Below are 21,095 nucleotides of genomic sequence, written 5' to 3' on the forward strand. Positions count from 1 at the left end.
AATAAATTATCTACTGAGCATCTTGGCATTTCCTCGCCCAGAGTACGGTGAGGTGGTAGGGATGAGGCTGGGAGCTGTAGGTTCTGCCTAAGTGTTTTAGTGAGGATTTCCTAGCCCCAATTAGTGAGACTTGATATGGGGAGCTCCAGACCTCATCCTGTTACCCCAAATCCCCTCTGATCTGCAGACAAACCGATTCTGAATCTCCAGCCCCCATACGGCCTTGTTCTGAGGCCTGGAACCGGAATTGGGCACAGGACACATCCCAGCCTTGAGATCTTTTGCTGCATCAGAGACAGTGACCTCAGCCCCTGTGCTCGTGGTCTGTGCCTAAGGAAGGGCTTATATCAAAGGGTTAAACTTATTCCCACCGGGAAAGGCAATTTCCTCCCTGAAATCTTGGCTCTCCATGCTTCTTCACTCCACCCTCAATAAATGTGCAGGATATGAAATTGCTGAGGCATCTGCTGCTTTCTACTTCCCTTTGAAATCTTAGTTCCTTTGTTTTAAAAAATACTTTGCCTCAATGATCATTTCTCAACACTTCCTCAGCCCAGGAGCTTCAGAAGCCCCTACCAGGCCAGCTCTCCTCCTGCAGCAGCTCCCTCCATGAGAGGATGAAGCTCTCCGTGGCTGCCATCTCCTTCCTCCTCCTCCTCCTCCTCACCGTCACCCTAGGGGCCAAGACTGAATCCTCCTTACGTAAGTGGAACGCCTTGTCTTCTTTCCAACATGGTCCCTGCAGGGAGCTAAGCAGGATCAAGGTTGCTGGGGACTTGAGGAGGAGGGGCTGTAGGAGGAGGTCTGGTGTCTTCTTAAACTGGTTTTCTCCTCACCCTCCCCAAGACCAGTCCCTCTTTCCTTCAAGGCCATGGAGTGAGGCCAGTACCTCTCCACTCCCTCAATTCATCTCTCTTTGCCATTAAGCAAAATAGTGGCCCACCCCATTTGGGGGCATTATCCCCAGGGAGACTGAGAAACAGTGTTTGGAGCCCCTCAAGGACATTTTGTCTATTTCCCTCCTGAGATTTGGGCCCAGCCTGCTTCCAAGGTCAGCCCTACCCTGTGAGCACAGCACTGCTTAGGTGTGGGCTGGGGGGAAACTCGACAGTGGGGCTCTTGCCTAGGCCACCATTTTTCAGCTTATTTCTTAAGTCAGCTTCTTTACAGACAACCAAAACTATTCCTCACCCTTCAATTTTACCTTGTTTCCTTTTCAAAAACTTAGGGGAAACATAGAAGTTTGTTGGAATAAAGCTAGTCTTAAGTTAATGGGAATCTGGACAGTTTGATTTGCCTCTCTGAAAAGTCGTTCCGCAGCTCAGAGGCATATGGTGGGAATTGGTCTTGGGGACCAGAGGATCCCTTCTTCCATTCTTCAGAGAGTGGGGATGCTGCCTGGAATGGTGCTGGATAACAGGACCAGGGCTCTCCCTTTCCACCCAAGAATCCAGCCACCCTCAGTGACTCCTGAGGCCATCGCGATGCACACTCATGTTTCTGTACAGGTTGGTCACATAACCATGCACACCCCCAATCACTCCATCCCATAACCATAGCACGTGCTTGTGTGTACAGGGCCCTTGGTCTGAAAGGTCCGTCCTGCTGCATCCATAATTCAAGCTGGGTGTGACTTTGCTGTCACCCTCTTACATCTTCTATAAGAGCCATGAAATTTCAGAATCAGAAAATAACTGAAAAATCATTTAATCCAGTGATGAAAAAATTTTTTTAGACCATGAAACCTTTTCTTCAAGCAAAACCTCACACAGAGGCCCAATATGTAAAGCAGAAAAAAGGGTAGAATGGGTCTTATACCCAAGACTCCACTCTCAAATGCATCAGTATGTCCAAGATAGTCCCTGAAGCCCCCCGAGCCTCACTCAGGAAGCTCCATATAAAAGCCACCAATCCAGCCCAGTGGCCTCATTGACAGATGAGGAAACTGAGAGGGGAATCCAGGGGTGAGAGCCACAAAGTCAGCTAAGGTGAGGTAGGATTAGAATCTGGGTATCCCGAGTCCCTGGCCATTGTCCTTGGGGCCTGGTATGGGCATCCTTCCTTCTTTGTAGGGCATGGGTAGAGTGGGGACACAGGCAGGATGGGGGCACTGGAAGAGGTCTGCATTCCCAAATGGCATGTGTGTCCCAACCCCTAGTGGGATTTCTTCCAAATATTCCTCTTTTTGGGAGCATCTCTGCAAGTCTGCCCCACAGGGATGGTGTGTACTCACTGAGAAGATCTGGGCTTTGCTGCTCTTCAATCCCAGAGTTGAAAGTCATCAGCCAGTCTTTCTAGGAGAGGTTGAAGGATGGGAAGGAGGGTGATAACTGATGAAGGAGGAGGAAAAGAAGGGCCAGAGGAATAGTATGGGGAGGGAGACAAGAGAACTGAGTTTCTTCACAGCCCTATCTTCGAATTCTGTGTAGCTCTCTCCTCCTTCCTTCCCTCTTCCACCCCCTAGGGTTACAGAAGCAGCCAGCAGGTATCACCTTTAACAGGGGGCCCAATCTCAGCTTCCTTTCATGCTTTCTTCCCAGGAGGACCTTACCACCCCGCGGAGTGCTGCTTCACCTACGTTACCCGTGCAATCCCACGTAACCGGATTACACGTTATTATGAGACCAGCAGCCAGTGCTCCAAGCCTGGAGTTGTGTAGGTGGCACCCACATACCACACCAGGGGAGAGAGAGCCAGAAGGGCCTGGGGGCGGGGGGCAGGAAGGACACAGAATGGGGACTCCTCAGGGTGCCTCTCAGGTGTGTTGATCCAGAGAGAGGTAGCCAAGGGGCAACCCGGGTGTTTTCTGGCCTGTCTGGGGCCTGTGAGGAGCCAGGAGGAAGCTAGCCCCATGGAAGGGGAGGTGTCAGGGGAGGGGAAGGGAAGACAGGAGGGAATTTCCTGGGCAGGGACATGGAGACTAGATGGATCTACAGGCCCTGAGGGGCTGAAGAGCATGTCTCAGAAAGGAGAGTGGCCCTGGGCTGCCTCTAACAAAGGAAGGAGAACCAGTCTAGGTTGGGTGAGAAATCTGTGAGGGAGGGAGGACGGGCTCTTGCTTCCAGGCTGCTGGACCCTTGGTTTGTAATCTTCCCTCTTGCTCCATAGCTTCATCACCAAAAAGGACCATTCCATCTGTGCTGACCCCAGGGATGACTGGGTCCAGGACTACATCAAGGAGCTGGAGGAGAGCTGAGTGACCGGAAGTAGTGGAGAAGGGCACAGCTCAGAATCTTAAAGAGAAGAATCCAAGGCCCCTCCCACTCCCAACTCTCAGCCCCAGCCACCTGCTGGGAGCTGCCCTGCCTTGAATTAAAGACCAGTCATGCCCTTCCCTGCCCTCATTCATTTCTACTGACTTTACTCATTGGCAGTAGACTGAGGACACTGGTGAACCCAGCCTGGCGTGGCACCCATAGCATCAAGCCTCACTCTCCAGAAGTTTGGCCAGAGCAAAAAAATGGTGCAAAAAATTTTTTGGTGCAAAAAAGTGGGTCAGGCCTGCAATGGAAATAGCGGGAAGCTGAGCAGAAAGGGAGAAAGACACTCAGTATAAATGCCACCTTTACACAAGAATAACCACATTAATAACAGATACCATTTCTTTTTTAGTGCCTCCTATGTTCCAAGCACTCTGCTAAGCAGTCTCTGTGTGTTATCTTATTTAAGCTTCACAAGCATAAAGCTAAGAAGTATCACCTGACTTTGCAGGTAAATCTTCATACAGGCTTCTCCATAGCAGTCAAACTCCATAGCCCTTTTTTCTGTGCGGCTCCCAAGGCCTTTGTTCCCTGCCATCTGGAATAGGAATAATTTATAGACATATTTTATCCAATTCTTCCCCCTCCACTTACATACATCAGGTTGTACCATATCGTTTTACTCATTATTGTGTCTCCTGCAAGGCCTAGCAAAAAGTCTGACCCACACCAGGTGCTCAGGAGATGGATGGATGGATGGCTGGATGGAATGAGACAGGAATCAAGAGGAAGCTTATCCTCCAAGAATAACACCTAGCTTCCCCTAAAGGCTCTCAGACCCATCTTCAGGGTTTAAGGAGGAGCTCTGCATGCTCAGAGTAAGAGCGTGCCCAGTGTAGTCACTATGGCCACCCTTCCCTGGCCTCCAGCCCTCCGTAGACAAGGGCCAAGAGGCGGCCTGCACACTAAAGGTATAACCAGGTTTCCTCAGACCTCCTCGCCTCCATAAACAGGGGTCAAGGGGGTACCCCACATACATACCTTCCCTACCCTCATAAAACCTACAGCTTCACCACCACTAACTACCTTGAACCCACAAGGACTAACTGCATTATGTTTTTCCTATTTATGAGCAGTCATGCCAAATAGCAAGCCCCATAAAGATCTTCATATTCCCTGTTCTGCCCCTGCCTCCTTGTACATTCATCTCCTGAAACACTCCCCCCATGCCTCTAAAGCTCACAGTCCGTCAATGGCAAACTCCCCTCTATCTTCCATCTCTCCTCTGAATACTGCCTTTGACTTGGAACAGGGTCCTGAGGCAGTCTGAAGAGAAAAGATGCCGAGGGGCAGGTCCAGCCTCAGCCAAAGCCAGAGGACAGAAGCTGGAATGCTGGGACACAGAAGCAGATTGTTGGGCGCGTGGTGTTGGAGCGCCCTTGTGGTCATGATTGGCCATGGTGGCAGGTTGGATAAGCCCAGACTGAGGGCACATGGGAGAGTTCAGTCAACTAGAACTGAAACTGGTTCAGAGTCCAAGGTCCAAAGAGATAAATGAGAACATCAACAAATAAGCCAAACACCCCAGCAACAGATGGGGACCCAAGGATCAGGCACATTGCTTTTTGGAGTATTAGTAGCATAACACATGACATGAGTGTGAGCTCAATCATTGGGTCATTGGACTGGGAATGGGGGACATCCTTTGCACAGGCCACTAAACCCTACCTTTGCCTCAGTCTATGTTCTCTCTAATTCTACTTTATGTTCACCCTCCCAAAGACTAGTCACTTAGGGAAATGGGTGGTTCAACCCTCCCTCCCCTTCCCCTACATAGAGATGGTGACCGGTAACGTGGTGAAAGCACACTGATCTGGTTTTCAGTACTGCCTGTCTGTCTCCTACCCATGTGACCTTGGACAATTTATTTATCTCTAAATCTCAGTGGCCTCACTTGTAAAACAGGAGAAATAATCTCTACCTCACTACTGTGAGGATTAAGCAAAATAGGGCATGCAAGGTGGCTGACACATGGCACACATTCACCACGCATTCCCTTTCTCAAGCTCTTTCCTTCACATGAATTCAAATCTTACTGAGTTCAACTCTGTGCCAGGCCCCACCCTCCAATGCCCTCCTTTTCAGCAAACACTGAGGGAGGAGATTATTCCTCTTCCTCCACCACCTCCAAAGTGGTCAGAGTCCAGAGAGCTGCGAGGTCAGAGAGTGGACAACCAGCAGCAAGGACATCTCCACTCAGCCCTCCCCTGAAGCTGAACTGTGCCACTGAGAGGATGAAGGTCTCCATGGCTGCCTTCTTTCTCCTCATCCTCATCCTCACCACTACTTCTGCTTTAGGCAGCCAGCCAAGTGAGTCCACCAGTCCCCGTAGGGCAGCAATGAGAAAGGGGAACGGGGCAGCTGGCAGTGAAGTGAGGCCAAGAGCACTATCAGGTCTCCGGCCTCAGTCCCACAGCCTCTCTCCTCCTGCATGCACAGGTGGTGTCTTCAAACTCTCCCCTTTGTAAGTAGAGCTGGGCTGTGGTCCAGATCCTTCTGGGCTTGGGCAGTTCGAAGAAGCTGGGTCAAGGTTTTGTCAGGAGTCCCAAGGATGGAGAGCAGGAATGATCATTTAGGAGGCGGAGCCAAGGAAGTAAGAGAAGAGACAATAATAAACATATGCAATGAGGAGGAAGGCAAGGTAAGTGGATATGAGAAGAGCTGTAGATGCTTTGGGAGAGCAGGACAAAGGTAATAGGGGAGGCAGGCTGAAATGATGTTTGAGGCTAAGCCCAGGAATGGAGACTCTGAGCCAAGACACTTCTTCCTCACAGTGTCTGGCATAGATGGCGGGGATATCGTGGCAGCCAAAAGAAGTCCCAGTGGGATGCCCAAGTGTGCCGTTAGGGGATTTCATGGCCCCCATATCTATCTCCCAGCCTAGATCTAAAAGTCTGTAGAAAAGAGGAGAGGGGTTGAAAGGTTTTGGAGCTTTTCAATGGGATGCTTGGAACCTATGGAGAATGGAATTTGTTTGCCCACTCTACCCCTGCCTCTACCAGCATTTATCAGGACCATGACAGGGAAGGGACCAAGACACTCAGGCCTTCCACATACCTGCCTTGAGCTTCCTCAGCCCTTCTTTTCTCCCTAAGGCTACCCTTGGCATGAAGTTTGGCTGGACTCTGCCTGTATAAACACAGGGGAGCAAGGGTCATGCACACCATGTAATCTGCCCATATACTCTCAGGATACCCCTGGTCTTTGTAAACTTCGCCTTGAGAACCAGAGTCATGAACATCACTGTGTGCAGAGGTGCATCTGGTGGGCATGAGGGGGCAACAATGCCCTTCAGGAAGGTCAAGCAGGCCAGTGCAATGGATTCAGTCTTCAAGAAAAAGAAAATGGCTCACCCAAAGCATGGATCAGCCAATGTGCTCTTGAGCTTTGCCACCAGCTGTAAGCAAGGGATCAGGCCACAAAGGGATTGGCATTCTGTAGGTTTGGGGGCTGGGGAAGGTCTCTGCCTGCCCTCCTGTGTGATATCCGCAACTAATGAGTAGTCAGGGAAGCTCAAGGGAAACAGCACTAACAACCAACCAAATCCAGCATCCCAAGAGCATCAAAGAGAGGGGAAAACAAGCCATTTCCAGGCCAGAAGAATGGCCATTACTACCATTTGCTCTCAATTATAACAAGCACTGACTGAGGCTTTCCGTGCGCCGGGGTCTGACTTAAGGACTTTACAAGCTTTCTCTCAATTAATCCTCACCACTAACCTAAGACATAAGTATCTTTTTACCCTCATTTAATGAATGAACACCTAGAAAGACTAAGAAATTTGCCCACAATTCAAGTCATTTAGTCAAGACTCTAGCCCAAGATGTCTGACCCTGAAGCCTAAATAGAACACTTCTCCTCCTGCCCTCACTTCTCTGGCTCATTGCTCCATCTCACCCACCTCCCTGACCTCAGCCTGTTTAACGCCTCGCCTCTCGGATAGAATCCAGACTCCCCACCAGAGCTCAGAAGGTGTGGTGGCCCGCCCCTCTCTCTTCAGTATCATCTCTCCCTACTTCTTCCTTCTCACATTGCATTCCAGCCATCTGAACCTGCTCAGCACTCCCCAGACACACTGAGCTTCCCCCACCTTCAGGCCTTCATATATTTCTTTCTTCTAGACCCTACAAGCCCTTTGTCTGTCTTAGTCCAACTCATCCTTTGAGAATCAACTCGGGCACCACCTGCTTTGGGCCTTGTTCCTCAACACTCAGGCTGGGTTAGGTGCCCCTCATTCTGCTCCCATAGTACCTGTGTCCAATTCTATTCCACTCCTGACCACATTCTGTTGTAGTACTTATCTTTCCACTTTCCCATTTTACCCTGACTGGTCTGTAAGGTATTCAAGAGTGGCGACTGTGTCTTCCTCATGTTTTGACCCCCATAGAACCTGGCATATAATATGAGCTCAATACATGTTTGCCAAATCAAGTCCTGGTTCATCAGCAGGTGTGAATAACCCAGTCATTTGTACTTAATGAAACTCAGTTCAGAGGCTGAAGTTTCTCCATGTATGTCCCCCAGAGGGGTTCATCTGTTTCACTTTCTCTACCACCCATCAAGCTATCATCAGTCCCTTCTAACAGATGGTTTTGCCATCAAAAGCAGAATGCAATAGATGGGAGATGGAAGTGGGCAGCCGTGGGCTCCCTCTCTGCCTCCTTGACTCAGCTTTCCGTGTGATTCCCTCAGGAATTCCTGAGTCGGTGAACTCTTCACCCACCTGCTGCCTGAAGTATCATGAGAAAGTATTGCCAAGGAAACTGGTGCTGGGATACAGAAGGGCCCTCAACTGTTACCTGCCAGCAATCATGTAAGCACTTCCCTGCAGATATTTCTGTGGAGAGGGAAGGGGAAGCCAGGGCTGGAGTGGGATGCACAGAAGCAAGTCTCCATGCTAGAAGCAGGGGAGTAGGGTTAAGGGCTTGGGTTGAATCTCACAGGACTGGCCTGGCTTTAATTCTCATTTTGCCACTTATAGCTATGTGGCCCAATAAATGGCAGCCATAATGAAACCCAAGCCCGAGGGTCTAGGCTGCTTGGGGAAGGGGCCCGAAAGAAGGGATGATGAGGTCTAGAGGCCAGAGAGGGAGGCCTTCTGAGGAGATCCAGATGGGGGCGGCCTAGGGAGGCAGTAAAGAGCATGAGGTAAGCCCCATGTGAGCTAGAAGTGGCAAGTATGGACTGGACCACCATCCTACTCCACAGCCCATGACAGTCTAACTCTGCCTCCACAGCTTCATCACCAAAAAGAAGCGAGAGATCTGCGCCAACCCCAAGAACAAATGGGTCCAAGAGTACATCGAGGACCCCAACCTACGTTTGCTACCCTCCAGGAACTCGGGCCGGGTTAAAACTATTAGATCCTAGAAAGGCCAACCCCAGCTCCTCAACTCTGCGTCATGATCAGGCCTGGGGTGGGGGTGGGGGGGCAAGGTTTGGGAAAGAAAGGTGTAACCATGTGAACACGCGAGCAACCTTGTGGTCTGAATGACTAGAGTCTCATTCAGAGGAGGCCTGTGATCCAAAAAGTAATCAAAAGTATTTTGAAAATTCTTTCAGTCTCTAGAAAAAATGCCAAAGGTGAGGGAAGTGGGCAGTGATACACTCTTAATACACAGAAAAACATCTTTCATATTCTTGTCCTTGCTCTGCTTTCAGTTCCTCACCTCACACCAATACACCAGCCATTCTAAAGAATTGTGTCCAGCTTCCAACCAGCCAGACCATTTTTAGCCTCTGACTCACTACGAGCCCCACAGAAATCTTGACATTTCCTGTCCATCATTATCCCTTTTCTAGATCTCTTTTTTCTTCTATTATTCTTTTCTTTTAAAACATAACTTTTTCTTAATAGGCCTGAGTGGGAATAGTCATAAGCTAATGATTTTTGTCCCTGTTGCCGAGGCTTTGCTGGATCCCCCATCGCTACTTGGTCTTCCCCCGGGTGCCATGGATACAGAGAGTGCCAAAACAAAAGAAGAAGTGTGACCCTAGCTCCCACACTAAGCTTTGCAGGGCAGGAAAAGGGCATTAGACCAGGCTGGGGGTAAAAATCTTGGTCCAAAACTCAACCATCCGATAAATAAAATTTCCTTTATTGCCAACTTGATTCCTGGCTTCCTTGTCTCCTTTCTGCTAGGGTGGAAAAAACTTAATCTCAGTTGTTTCAGGGGCTTCTCCACATTCCCCTGAAAATTTTGTCAGCATTGGGGGCTGGAGAGTTTAGGTGGCACCAAGGCCAGACACATATACTCAATCTCCCCTTCTTACTACCCCTGTCTCCAGCTCAACAGCAGGGAACTGACTCAAACAAAATTCAACGTTCCCCCAAAATGTTGTTGTGAAGGTAAGACAAAATCAGGCAATTAAAGCTATATAATCAAGAGAAACAAATAAATTTGCTGAAGTGATCATTCTGAAAACTGGCCATTCCATGGCTTGCAGTCTGGTAAACTGACTCATAACTGCTCCCAGTGGCCCCCAGTGGTAATACGTGCATAAGCTGGCATCCCCACCTCAACTGAAGCTGATCTACTGGATGGACACTTGACCCCAGCTGGCCAGTCAGACTCTCAGAGAGATGAGATTTAGACCAGAGAGACACATACCAGTTGCTGTTAAAGCAGCATCCCAAGGGAAGAGGCCTATGAACTCTTGCACTGTAGTCCCTGGAGCTGCCCCGCTTCCTGTCCTCATTCCAGGCTTGGAGGTTTAGCTAGTCCTTCAGTTCCATGAGATGCTCCAACATTCTTCCCATGATTCCTTTCAGTTTTTTGTTTTTTTAATTCCCGAGGTAGCATGGTGTCATTTAGCGCCTTTGGAATAACTTTTTGTTGGTTTGGGTCAGTTCTGGTTTGTGTGTGCATACCATTTTTCTTTTTTTTTGAGGAAGATTAGCCCTGAGCTAACTGCTGCCAATCCTCCTCTTTTTGCTGAGGAAGATGGGCCCTGAGCTTACATCTGTGCCCATCTTCCTCTGCTTTATATGTTGGACGCCTACCACAGCATGGCTTGCCAAGCAGTGCCACGTCCACACCTGGGATCTGAACCGGCGAATGCTCCAGGCTGCCGAAGCGGAATGTGTGCACTTAACCACTGTGCCACCAGGCCGGCCCCCATTTTTTTCATTTTTAAGTGTACAATTCAGTGGCATTAAGTACATTCACACTGTTGCACACCATCACCACTATCCACCTCCAGAACTTTTTCATCATCCAAAAGTGAAACTCTGTACCCATTAAACAGTAACTTCCCATTCCCCACTCCCTTAGCTCTTAGTAACCACTATTCTACTTTCTGTCTCTATGAATTTGACTACTCTGGCTACCTCATAACTGGAATTATACAGCATTTATCCTTTAATGACTGGCTTATTTCACTTAACATAATGTTTTCAAAGTTTATCCATGTTTAGCATGTGTCAGGACATCATTCCTTTTTAAGACTGAATAATATTTCATTATATGTGTCTACTGCATTTTGTTTATTTAGTCATCATTCATGGACATTCGGGCATCCCCCTTTCTTTACATGAGCCAGAGTTTACAGATCTTGGTTTCTGTTACTTGTGCAAAAGCACTTTAAATCATACAATGACGCATCAGTCACCGCGTTGGCCAGGCAGGGGCTCAGGGGCAGGTAACGGCCTAAGGCTCTGACCATCCACTTCCTGCCCATGTCCCTTCACAGAAGGCCAGAGCTACCTGCTCTAGTCCCTTCTGGGCTGTAAGCTCTTGCTCCTTGATCGAGGAATTTCTCTCCACCATCCTTGCTATCAAAGCTGAAAGGTTACAGCTAAATATGATCAAACTTCTCCCTCCAGGAGCTCACAGCCCAGGGAGGATAGAATCACTAACAAACACAATGTAGTCAGGCTCAGATCTTTGCTTGCAGAGGCCAGAGTGGAATGGAAGGGTGGCATGGCTTGGATTGACTCAGGAGCCAGAACTAGTTCAGCGTGTACACTGAAAGCAGCAGGAAGTTTCAAAGTCCTTCCTTAGCCGGCATCAAGGTCAAAATCAGGGAACCAGAGTTCAAAGGCCTAAAGGACAGGATGGGGCTGAAAACAGGAAGCACAGGCCATGGCCAGGATTCTAGCAAGCTGGAACGGAAATGTTGTTAGAATGGAAATTTTTTTTCTCTTTTTTGGTCCATGAGAGTTCAGGGTTAAGATGTCAGTCTGAAAACCTAATTGAAAGTCTATATACAAAGTCAAATCCCCATTCCCAGCACATAATATAAAGCTTGCCAGCAACTCCTAATAGTTCAAAACGGGAAGTACTTTTCTCAGGTGCATTCAATTGTTTTTGAAAAGGGCTATTCCTATCTTTTCAAGGTAGATAGATGCCTGGCTTTAAACACACCCACATACACACACACACACACACACACACACAGAAAGGACCTCCTCATTCTGACACATAGAGATCTCCCAGCCCTGATCATCTTAAAGGGAAGACCTCACCCACGTAAACCTACACCCAAACGGCTTACGTGACTGTCAGCCTTGTGGAACATTAAGTGATCAATTGAGAGGTTGTGGAAAATCAGGCCTAGAATAGTGGGTCTTCTCACTCCTTTGTCAGAGAAAGCAGTAGCTCGGGGTGGTTGAAAGACCCACACAGCAACACAGGGAAACCAGGGTGGGACAGGAAAGGAAGAAAGTGAGGAAGCAACTCTAGTACAAAGAGCATTTTATCTGGTATCAAGAGGTCTGGTCGCACCATGAGGATTTGAACTAGATGGCCAGATGTCCTGAAGCTAGCTTCGGCAGGCCTGCAAGAAATGTTATTCAGCCTTCAGAACAGCCTTCTGAGACGGACCAGGTGAGCATGCATTTCCCTGGCATGAAAGTACGTGTGGGTGCGCGTGCTTATGAGCAACCACTGAGAGTCAGCAGCTGCCTGACCTAGTGTTTGGGGGACACAGGTGATGCAATGGTTTAAAGGCTCCAAACTCAGACAGACAAATCTAGGTTCAAATTCCAACTCTGCCTCTTACTATGACGGTAAAATGTTGTTATTCTCTTAGCAGCTGGAAGATGAATCCCTCTCATGGAGGAAAAGGCTTTGTTAAGAAAATATACCAGTAACCCCAGTTAAGGCAGGAAACTCCCCCGGGACATGGTTACAGACTGGGGCCAAGACTTCAGGGGAAGGGGTGAAGCTGCTCTGAGTGAACCAAGCTGTTTTGCCTTTGAGAGCCAGAGCAGGGTAGAGAGAGGAGTGGGGGGAGCGGCTGGAGACTGCACAGTGAACGGCAGGACCTCCATCCTCCCGGGAGCCCTCAAAAGTTCCACCAACTATTTAGCTCAAGTTCCACCAACTACACTTGATGTGAGTGGTCAGGTGGAAAGTGACGAGGGAGATAACTCCCCATTAAGGTTACATAGATGTGAGAAAGGGCCAGCACCCCCAGAACAAGGAAGTAGAGACTGAGAAATGTCAAGTAAGTCCCTAGGGATTCACAGAAGTCTTGTGGAAGCTTTGACTTCTCCTGGACTGTGAAGTTGAGGAAGTGGAAAAACTCCCAAGAGCCCTCAAGATCCAGAGACGTGATTGGATGGTTACTTTAGACAGGGTGGGGAGGAAAGGCCTTACTGTGGGGGTGTCGTGCAACCTGAGAGCTAAATGAGTAGAGCAAATCAGCCATGTGAGGACCAGGGGAAAAAAACTTTCCAGGCAAAGGGCACAACAAGTGCAAAAACCCTGGGCAGGAACTAGCTTGACACACGGGAGCAGGATGGCAGGAGCGTGGAGGATGAGGAGGAGAGCAGCATGAGCAGCGACAAGGCCAAGCAGGTCAGGGGAACTTTATAAGCCAGAATAAGGAGTGTGCAATCTATTTCAAGGGAGGTGGAAAGCCAGTGGGGACTTTTGTAAGCAGCCAAGTGAGATCATTTGATTTATGCGTTTAATAAAATACTGGCTGCTGTGCAGACATGGATTACTGGGGGGCAAGGGAGACCCCTGCAGCAGTCCAGGCTACAGATATGGTGGCTTGGACCATGGAGGAAGTGGTGGCGGCAGAGGAAAGTGAGCAGATTAGGGAACAGTTTGGGGGATAGAATTTAAAAGATGTACTGAGAAAGATTTGGGCTTGAGCAACTGGGTAGATGTTGATGCAATTTATAGAAATGGGGAAGTCTGGAAAAAGCAGGTTAGGGGGTAGAATCAGGAGTTCTATTTGGGTCATGTTAATTTGGGGATGCTTGTTAAGTATTTATGTGGCCGTGCTGAGTAGGGAGTTGGTTGTGTGAGTCAACAATGCCAGGAAAAGGTCAGGCTGGAGATAGAAATCCATGGGACCAGATGGTGTCAGCTGAGGAGAGTGTGAAATGGGTAATGAGGTTATGGGCTCAGGAACATTCAAACAGTTAAAAAAAGAACAGAGCAGGAATAACACGTGAATGGAATGGAGGAGTGGCCAGTGAGATAGCAAGAAAACCAGAAGAGTGTGGTAACCTGGGAACCTAGAGAAGAAAATGATTCAAGAAAGAAGGAATGGTCAAATAGATGAGTGTTGCCAACAGATGAAGGAAGAAGAGAAAAATGGCCATTGGATTTGACCCCTGAAGGTCATCAGTGACCTCAACAAGAAAATTCTCATCAGAGAGAGAATGGGGGTTGTGGAAGTGGGGAGCAGGACTCTACACAGGCGACTCTTCTAAGAACGTTTTTGTGAAGGAAAGCAAAATTTAGGGCAGGAGCCAGAAGCAGGTATGGGTTCAAGAAGGATTTTTTTTTTTTTTGAGGACAATTAGCCCTGAGCTAACTACTGCCAATCTTCCTCTTTTTGCTGAGGAAGACTGGCCCTGAGCTAACATCTATACCCATCTTCCTCTATTTTATACGTGGGACGCCTACCACAGCATGGCTTTTGCCAAGCGGTTCCATGTCCGCACCTGGGATCCGAACTGGCAAACCCCGGGCCGCCGAGAAGTGGAACATGCAAACGTAACTGCTGCACAACCAGGCCGGCCCCTCAAGAAAGATTTTTAACACTATAAGAATTTAGCGCACGTTTGTCTGTTGATGTGCAAATTATTCCACCTCTCCAAGCTTCACTTTACTTTGTTATAAAACAGAGGCCAAAACACCCATGATTGCAGGTTATTAGGAGAACCACACCAGTTAACATACATAAAGTGCCCAGTACCTTGCCTGGCTCACAGCAGAGATTCAGCACTTATGGGCGCCCTTCCCAGAGAAAGGCTGCTTGATCCCAGCAGGCTATCACTGGTAAAGGCAAGATGACCATTCTCAGTTCCCACATTGCCTATTACAACAGAGAAGGAGAAGCTGGTAGGAAAGGAACCAAGTCAGGAGTGGCAGGATCACGGAATCTTCTGGAGCGCAGTTACCTTCATCCTAAGCTCACACCCAGAGCTTCCCCTTCTCTCCCCCTTGCATTCTTCCGAAAAATGAGTCCTCCCCTCCAGACTCTATAACATGGGGTTTCTCATCTGAAACACAGGACCCAGATCACTTGAGTGACTATTTTCTCAATTTTCCCAAGGATGATGCATAACTAGTATCATTCATTACATCCAAATTACGTCTTCAAACCCAGTTGAAAAAGTTTGCCTTATAGGACAGGGACCACCACTTCTAATTTTCCCTGCTCCCACCCAGGGCCCTGGGCACCTGCTGGGCTTTCTAAATGTCTATTCATGAAATTCACACAAAGGCCTTGGGATGACAGGGGGTGCCTTCAGAAGCCAATGTGATGGAGCCCTTCTGGCCGCAAGTCAGGGTATCAGGGCCAGGAACTGTCACCATGGAGGTGACATTTTAAGCGGGTCCTGGAGGGTAAGAGTTTGCAGCCACTGAAAAGCAATGCTAGTCTAACTTGCTTAGGAAAATTAGTGGGCAGCACCACCCCGTGGTTAAAAACCATAATGACTAGTCTCTGTGTGGTTCCTTAAAAGGCTCGCACACTTGGTTGTGTCTGAGAAGGAAGATGAATTTATACATAAGCCCAGCTGCAGAGATGGCCCCTCCCCGTGCTCACCCTTCCCACCGCTCCCTGATTTCTCCCCTGTTGCAGGGAGCTGAGGCTTTCAGTCCACACAGAGGCAGAACAGATAAAGATCCTGCTCTCAGAGAGCTTACTTTTTCGTGGGGAGAAAGAGGCTATCCACAAATATATGTAACATCAGGTAGCAATGAGTTCTATAAAGAAGAATAAAGTAGGGTAAAGGTGATGGTGAGGAGTGCAAAAGACTACTTTGCACTATTTGATAGGACCCACCACGAAGAACAGCTAGACTTACACTTGTCACCTTAGGTTCTGCTTCCAGCCTGGAGGACTGAGCGCCTAACACACCTAACAAACTGATCATTCTGCAAATAAAAGCTATAAACTCTGGAAACAATTTTTAAAATACAGTGGAGACCTTGAGATACTGTACAAAAGCAGGCCAGTTTTAGAGCAGCATTGAAAATAGGAGCGAGCAACAGGCATGGGTGAGCTCCTAATTTCTGTGGCTTTGGTCTGAGGTGAGCTGCAGTTGCTGTGAAGAATGCTGTCGGCTAAAACTCTAATAAGAAACTTTGTGGTCTTTCTGGCCAGATGAACCAGGGCAAGGAGCTTGAGGCACTAGTGGCCACTGGAGAGGGAGATGGAGCCCAAGACAGAAAAAGATCAGCACAAGGGATCCCCAAATTCTTTGTGTAAACTTAGCCCAAGCTTCTAGCCCTGACCCTGAACCATACATACTTGTGGAAAACTGAAAGCAACTTGCAGCTGAAACTGACAGAATTGAAGTAAGATCTAAGTCGCCATCCACCTCAGTCATGAAATTTCGCAGTTTGAATCTAAGTCAATAGCTTGCTAAAACAGAAACAGCAACACTCTTCAGAGCAGGGTGGTGGAATCCAGAGTCTCCACAACACGACATTCACATTGTCCAAGACACAATCCAAAAGTACTCAACACATGAAAAGCCAGGAAAATGCAACCCAGTCTCAAGAGAAGAGACAGCAATAGATGAATCAGATCATGGAATTACCAGACAAGGACTTTAAAGCAGCTATTACAAGTGTATTTAGTGAGGTAAAGGAAAATATGTTCATAAAGAAAGCAAAGAGAAAATCTCAGCAGAGAAATAGAAAATTTTTTTAAAAGAAGTGGAAATTTTAGAGCTAAATTGCTCTTACAAAATAATGTTAAAATCTACGGGAAATTTAAAAATTCACTGGGTGAACTTAATAACAGAATGGAGATGACAGAGGAAAGAGTCAGTGAAGTTGAAGATACATTAATAGAAATTCTACAATCTGAGTAAGAAAAAGAAAAAAGATTAGAAAAGAATGAACAGAGCCTCAGGGATCTGTAGGATGACTTCAAAAGCTCTAACATATGAATACTTGGAATCCAGAAGGAAAGGAGAGAGAAGGGGGTTAATATATATATATATATACATTTAAAGAAATGATGCTAGAAAACTTCCCAAACTTGGTGAAAAGCATACATTTACAGATTCAAGATCAGCGAACTTCATTAGGATAGATTCAAAGCAATCCATGTTTAGCTATATCAAAGTCAAACTACAGGAAACAAAAGATAAAACCATGAAAGCAGGAGAGAAAAATGATGCATTGCATACAGGAAAACAATTAGAATGACTGACAACTTATCAGAAACCACAGAGACCAGAACACAGCGAAACAACATCTTCAAAGTGCTAAAAGAGAACTTGTCACCACAAGTGAAATAAGGTATGTCTCACTAAGAGTCTTCTACGCCAGAACCGGAGGTATAGGAATGGGATCTCGCTAGCAAATGCCTTCTCCAGCTGTTTCTTCTGATCCGTGCACTCATTAAATAGACTGCTTTTATATATGCTCACAGTTAACAGTGGTTAGTTCAGCTAAGTACTATTAAGTACATGCCAGAAAGCCAAGGAGAAATTATATTAAATAGGCTGTAAACTATTGAAGTTGGTCTGAAGACATGATTCTGCAGAGAAGCCTCTAGGTCTTGCGTGAGAAACAATCAAGAGGAATGGGTACATTGGAATTAAGACTCTCAAACAAAAAGGAAAAGCAAATGTTGTCCCCAGCCTCTAGGGGATGTGTCCAAGGGAGACAGGAAGCTCACTCTGGGAAGAAAATTGAGATATAGGACTAGTTAGATGGGGGGGGGGGGGGGAGGGAGGGGGTCTTTTGAATATAACACTGGGTTATCTAATTTGTCTCCTAACTGGACCCCAGGAGAGCCTCTCCCCAGAAAGGGGATTGAAGACTTTGAGGATGCTAGAAGAAAAGTTGAAACAGCAATAAGTGAGAGCCTTTTTTCATCTCTACAGGGGTATGCACCATGGCATCAATAATTCAGTGAGATCAGCCTTAGCTCTGGTAGGAACAACAGCTAACTTCAGTCACCAAGAGCCAAAATGCAGAATGGCAATAGCATAGGAAAACCAAATCAGCCAGAACCCTTCTCAGAGGGAGGGAGGGAAAAGTGGACCCCAGACTCTCTTAGCTGGGAGACTGAGCATCCGAAATGATCATTGTGTACAGCCATGATTGATCTCTCTATTCTCAGGCTAGACACCCAAGAAATAGTTATCCAGGCAGAATACCAGTGTTATAAAAATATGATTACATTTTAAAGCCTTTTGAGGATCCATAACATAATTCATGAAAGCAAAACAGGTGGTCTGTCAACATGAAAAAGTCATCTTCAAATCAAGAGTTCACCACAAACCCTACTGTACCTGAGGGGTCAGGTCAACACATCTAGCCCTGATGCATTGCTCATCCTGTAAACCTTTTAAGGAAAACCAAGGACCGAGCCACCTACCCCTTCAGGCCAGGCTCAAATATCAAAGATCATACAGTTTGTCAGGCAGACTTATACACAGAAGTCAGAAGTGTGTGCCTTGCCTCCACAGCACAGGCAAGGTGGAGGCCAAATAACCATATAATGCTTTCACATACATCTCTTGTAAGAAGGCAGTGTGGCACAGTACAATGATCATAGATTTTACAGTCATACATATCTCAATTCAAATCTCAGCTCCATCACTAGCTAGATGTGTGTATCAATTAGTTATTGCTGCATAACAAACAACCACATAACCTCGGTGGCATTCAACAGTAAGTATTTATTTAGCTGGCTGAGGGTTGGATCATCTGGACTGAGCTTGGCTGAAGCAGCTGAGCTCTGCTCTGTCTATAAAGCCCATATGATAGAGACTACCAGAAACACACTATAGTCCAACAAAGTTAGGTTTATTCAACTTGCTGCAAAAAACGACAGTGCACAACAGATAATAGGGTAAGAAAGTGGCTTTCTGTACGGTTTTGGCTTTTGTTGAATGCTTCTGAGGAGGGATTAGAAGCTGGGATTGGTTTAGCAACGGGGTGTTCCAGTTATCTCTGTTCAGGGAGTGAGAGGAATGTATTAAAGCTGGGGAAGTCATCGGTAAGAAAGAATAATCACTCAGGAAGGGGATTTTACAACATATTTTAAGCCGTAATGTGACCATAGGGAAACCTAGTGTGACCATAGTGTTTGCTGTTGGTTTGCATCTTGCCTTATCTGTGTTATCACAGTCTGATTATTAACAGGGCTGATTTTTACTTTCTTAGTTCTGAGCTGATATTTACTCTCTTGTGTCTCTCTTCTTCCTGGGACCCCTGGGCTAGCCCAGGCATGTCCTTTAATGGCAATGGCAGAGGCATAAGAGCCTCGATCCCAATTGCGCATGCACTTGTCAAGCCTCTTCTTGGTCTCATCTGCTAAGATCTCATTGGCGAATTCAAGTTTCATGGTTGAGACTTGAGTCAAGAGATGAAAAACTACACCACAAAGTCACATGGCAAAAGATGTATTAGACAAATGCGAGAGGGGAGTGAAGAATTAAAACGATAACCCATTTTACCACAAAGCGTGATCCTGGGCAAGTCCGTTACATTCTTAGTTTCATTTTCCTCCAACTGTGTAATAGTATATAGTTGTGGAGGATTAAATAAATTAATAGATACAAAGAACGTATTTCTCCTTTGATACTCACCGTCATCCTAAAACAAGTTCCCTGTGTTTCAATGCCTCTTCTCCTGCCTTAAACAGCCTACATATATGAATCCCAGGAAAAGACAGTTTAATGAGGAAACCAAGACTCAAAGAGGTTGAGTAACTCACCCGGGCTCACACACCTGGTCAGAGGAGGAACACACCCAACTCTCTCCAAAGCTCTCTTCAAAGCTTCCCCTGAACTCCACAGTTTCACAATGAAGTCACAGGCTGCCGTGCCTGGAGTTTGGGTTGAAAAGGTAGTCTGGGGCCTGATTGTCAAGACTTTTGAACGGCATGCAAAGGGAGCTTAGTTTTTTATGAAATAAGGAGTTATTGAAGGGAAGCTTTGGAGTCAGAAAAATTGGGGTTCAATCATGTTCTAGTACTCTACTGCTATAGAACAACTCACCCCAAAACTTGATGGTTTGAAACAACCACTTATTATCTATCATAGGTTTTGTGGGTTAGGAATTCAAGAAATGATTGGCTGGGAGCTTCTGGGTTGGAGTCTCCCATGTGGTTGCAATTAGATTCTCTTTCTTTCTCTCTCTCCCCAGCATGGCAGCCTCAGGGTAGCTACACTTCGAAGGCTCCCAGAGCAAGTATCTCAAAAAGAACAGCAAGAAGCTTCATAACCTTTTCTAATCTAACCTCAAGAGTCAGTCCACATCTATTTGTTGATAGAGTCATGAAGTTCTGCTCAGGTTCAAGGACAGAGGACATACTCTCCACCTCTTCATGGAAGAAACATCAAAGAATTTACAGACATGTTTTTAAGCCACCACATCTGTGGAATAGGAAGAATAATAACATCTATCTCAGGAGAGTTGGTGTGAGGCTTAAGTGAGGTGAAGTATACCTGGCACACAGTATATTATCGTAACTACAGTCCTATGTGACCCTCGGCAATTTGATTAACCTCACTGTGCCTGTGTGTCCTCACCTACAAAAAGGAATTACTGATTGTACCACCACCATACAGCTGTAGTAGGGATTAAAGGAGATGATTCATTTAAAGCACTTAGCATGGTGCCTCCCACATGGTAAATTAAAGCTCAATAAATTTCTATTTTTGTTTTTAATAACCATTATTTATTAGAGTTACTATTATTATTATCATCAAGAGTTTTCACTGACTTCACCACAAAGGAGGAGGAGGAGAAGGAGGAGGGGGAGGGGAAATAATGCTGAGCATTACAGAGGAGTAGAGAGCTGATGGTTCTCAGCCAACTAGGCAGGTAGGTATGAGGAATGTCATAGAACTAGTCCTCCCCCCACTTCACTACATCCTACCTATAGGCTGCCCTATAAGGCGAGACAGACACTGGAACCAGGCCTTGCCTCAAGGGCAAAAGTGAAGTGCTGTTGGGCTGCCAAAGGATGATGTCCAGGGATTAACAAGGCTGAACCTTTGCTCAAGCAGAGAGCCCCAGGGGCCAAGCTGAGCATAGCCCCACAGAATTTCTGGGCAGGAGATACCCAAGACCAGACAGACCAGCAATACCAGGCACATCTGCCCAGGGGACAACCCAGTTGGGGGTCTGAGTCTGCAGTCCAAGCTCCTGGAAGTCAGTGCCAAGAGCAAGGCCAGTTCTTGGTCTTTAAGGAAGTTTCGGGAACCACTCAGACATTAGGATATTATAACTGGAATGAGACCAGAAGCCCAGTCCTGCAAAATGGTATACACCCTTGGTGGATGGATGGGGAGACATGGGGGAAAGACTCAGGCTTGAAATTCAGGGAAAGACAGAACCTTAGTCCTCTCAGAACAGACAGTGGAAAACAAGAAACAGGAACTCAAAACCA

At 46.9% G+C, this 21,095-nt stretch overlaps 2 protein-coding genes and 1 long non-coding RNA gene across 4 annotated transcripts; all 3 read left to right on the forward strand.

Moving 5' to 3' along the window:
* Positions 1–414: 414 nt before the first annotated feature.
* LOC100071548 (C-C motif chemokine 14) lies at positions 415–3,334 on the forward strand. The gene is made up of 3 exons (XM_023652993.2): positions 415–702; positions 2,541–2,655; positions 3,109–3,334. Exons 1-3 carry the CDS (start codon positions 618–620, stop codon positions 3,194–3,196), a joined length of 288 nt encoding a protein of 95 aa, XP_023508761.1. The 5' UTR covers positions 415–617; the 3' UTR covers positions 3,197–3,334.
* Positions 3,335–3,612: 278 nt separating this feature from the next.
* CCL16 (C-C motif chemokine ligand 16) lies at positions 3,613–9,372 on the forward strand. Of its 2 annotated transcripts, XM_070227606.1 has the most exons (4): positions 3,613–3,711; positions 4,513–5,570; positions 7,953–8,073; positions 8,498–9,372. In XM_070227606.1, exons 2-4 carry the CDS (start codon positions 5,330–5,332, stop codon positions 8,628–8,630), a joined length of 495 nt encoding a protein of 164 aa, XP_070083707.1. In that variant the 5' UTR covers positions 3,613–3,711; positions 4,513–5,329; the 3' UTR covers positions 8,631–9,372. The 2 variants fall into 2 exon arrangements, with proteins under 2 accessions (XP_070083707.1, XP_001917945.6); XM_001917910.6 differs by lacking the exon at positions 3,613–3,711 and having other exon boundaries at positions 5,352–5,570.
* A 2,556-nt stretch (positions 9,373–11,928) lies between these two features.
* On the forward strand, positions 11,929–20,374 carry LOC138916278 (uncharacterized). Its single transcript, XR_011423313.1, has 2 exons — positions 11,929–12,088; positions 19,847–20,374. It is a non-coding gene; the product is annotated as an uncharacterized lncRNA (long non-coding RNA).
* The last annotated feature ends 721 nt before the right edge of the window (positions 20,375–21,095 follow it).

This window comes from Equus caballus, chromosome 11, assembly GCF_041296265.1.
Source record: "Equus caballus isolate H_3958 breed thoroughbred chromosome 11, TB-T2T, whole genome shotgun sequence".
Taxonomy (NCBI): Eukaryota; Metazoa; Chordata; class Mammalia; order Perissodactyla; family Equidae; genus Equus; species Equus caballus.

Excerpts from the sequence above, each read along its gene's own strand:
- LOC100071548 (XM_023652993.2), top strand. The coding sequence starts at position 618 with ATGAAGCTCTCCGTGGCTGCCATCTCCTTCCTCCTCCTCCTCCTCCTC. Across the intron at positions 703-2,540 it reads CAAGACTGAATCCTCCTTAC|GAGGACCTTACCACCCCGCG; the intron begins GTAAGTGGAACG and ends CTTTCTTCCCAG. Across the intron at positions 2,656-3,108 it reads TGCTCCAAGCCTGGAGTTGT|CTTCATCACCAAAAAGGACC; the intron begins GTAGGTGGCACC and ends CTTGCTCCATAG.
- CCL16 (XM_070227606.1), top strand. The coding sequence starts at position 5,330 with ATGCCCTCCTTTTCAGCAAACACTGAGGGAGGAGATTATTCCTCTTCC. Across the intron at positions 5,571-7,952 it reads TGCTTTAGGCAGCCAGCCAA|GAATTCCTGAGTCGGTGAAC; the intron begins GTGAGTCCACCA and ends TGATTCCCTCAG. Across the intron at positions 8,074-8,497 it reads TGTTACCTGCCAGCAATCAT|CTTCATCACCAAAAAGAAGC; the intron begins GTAAGCACTTCC and ends CTGCCTCCACAG.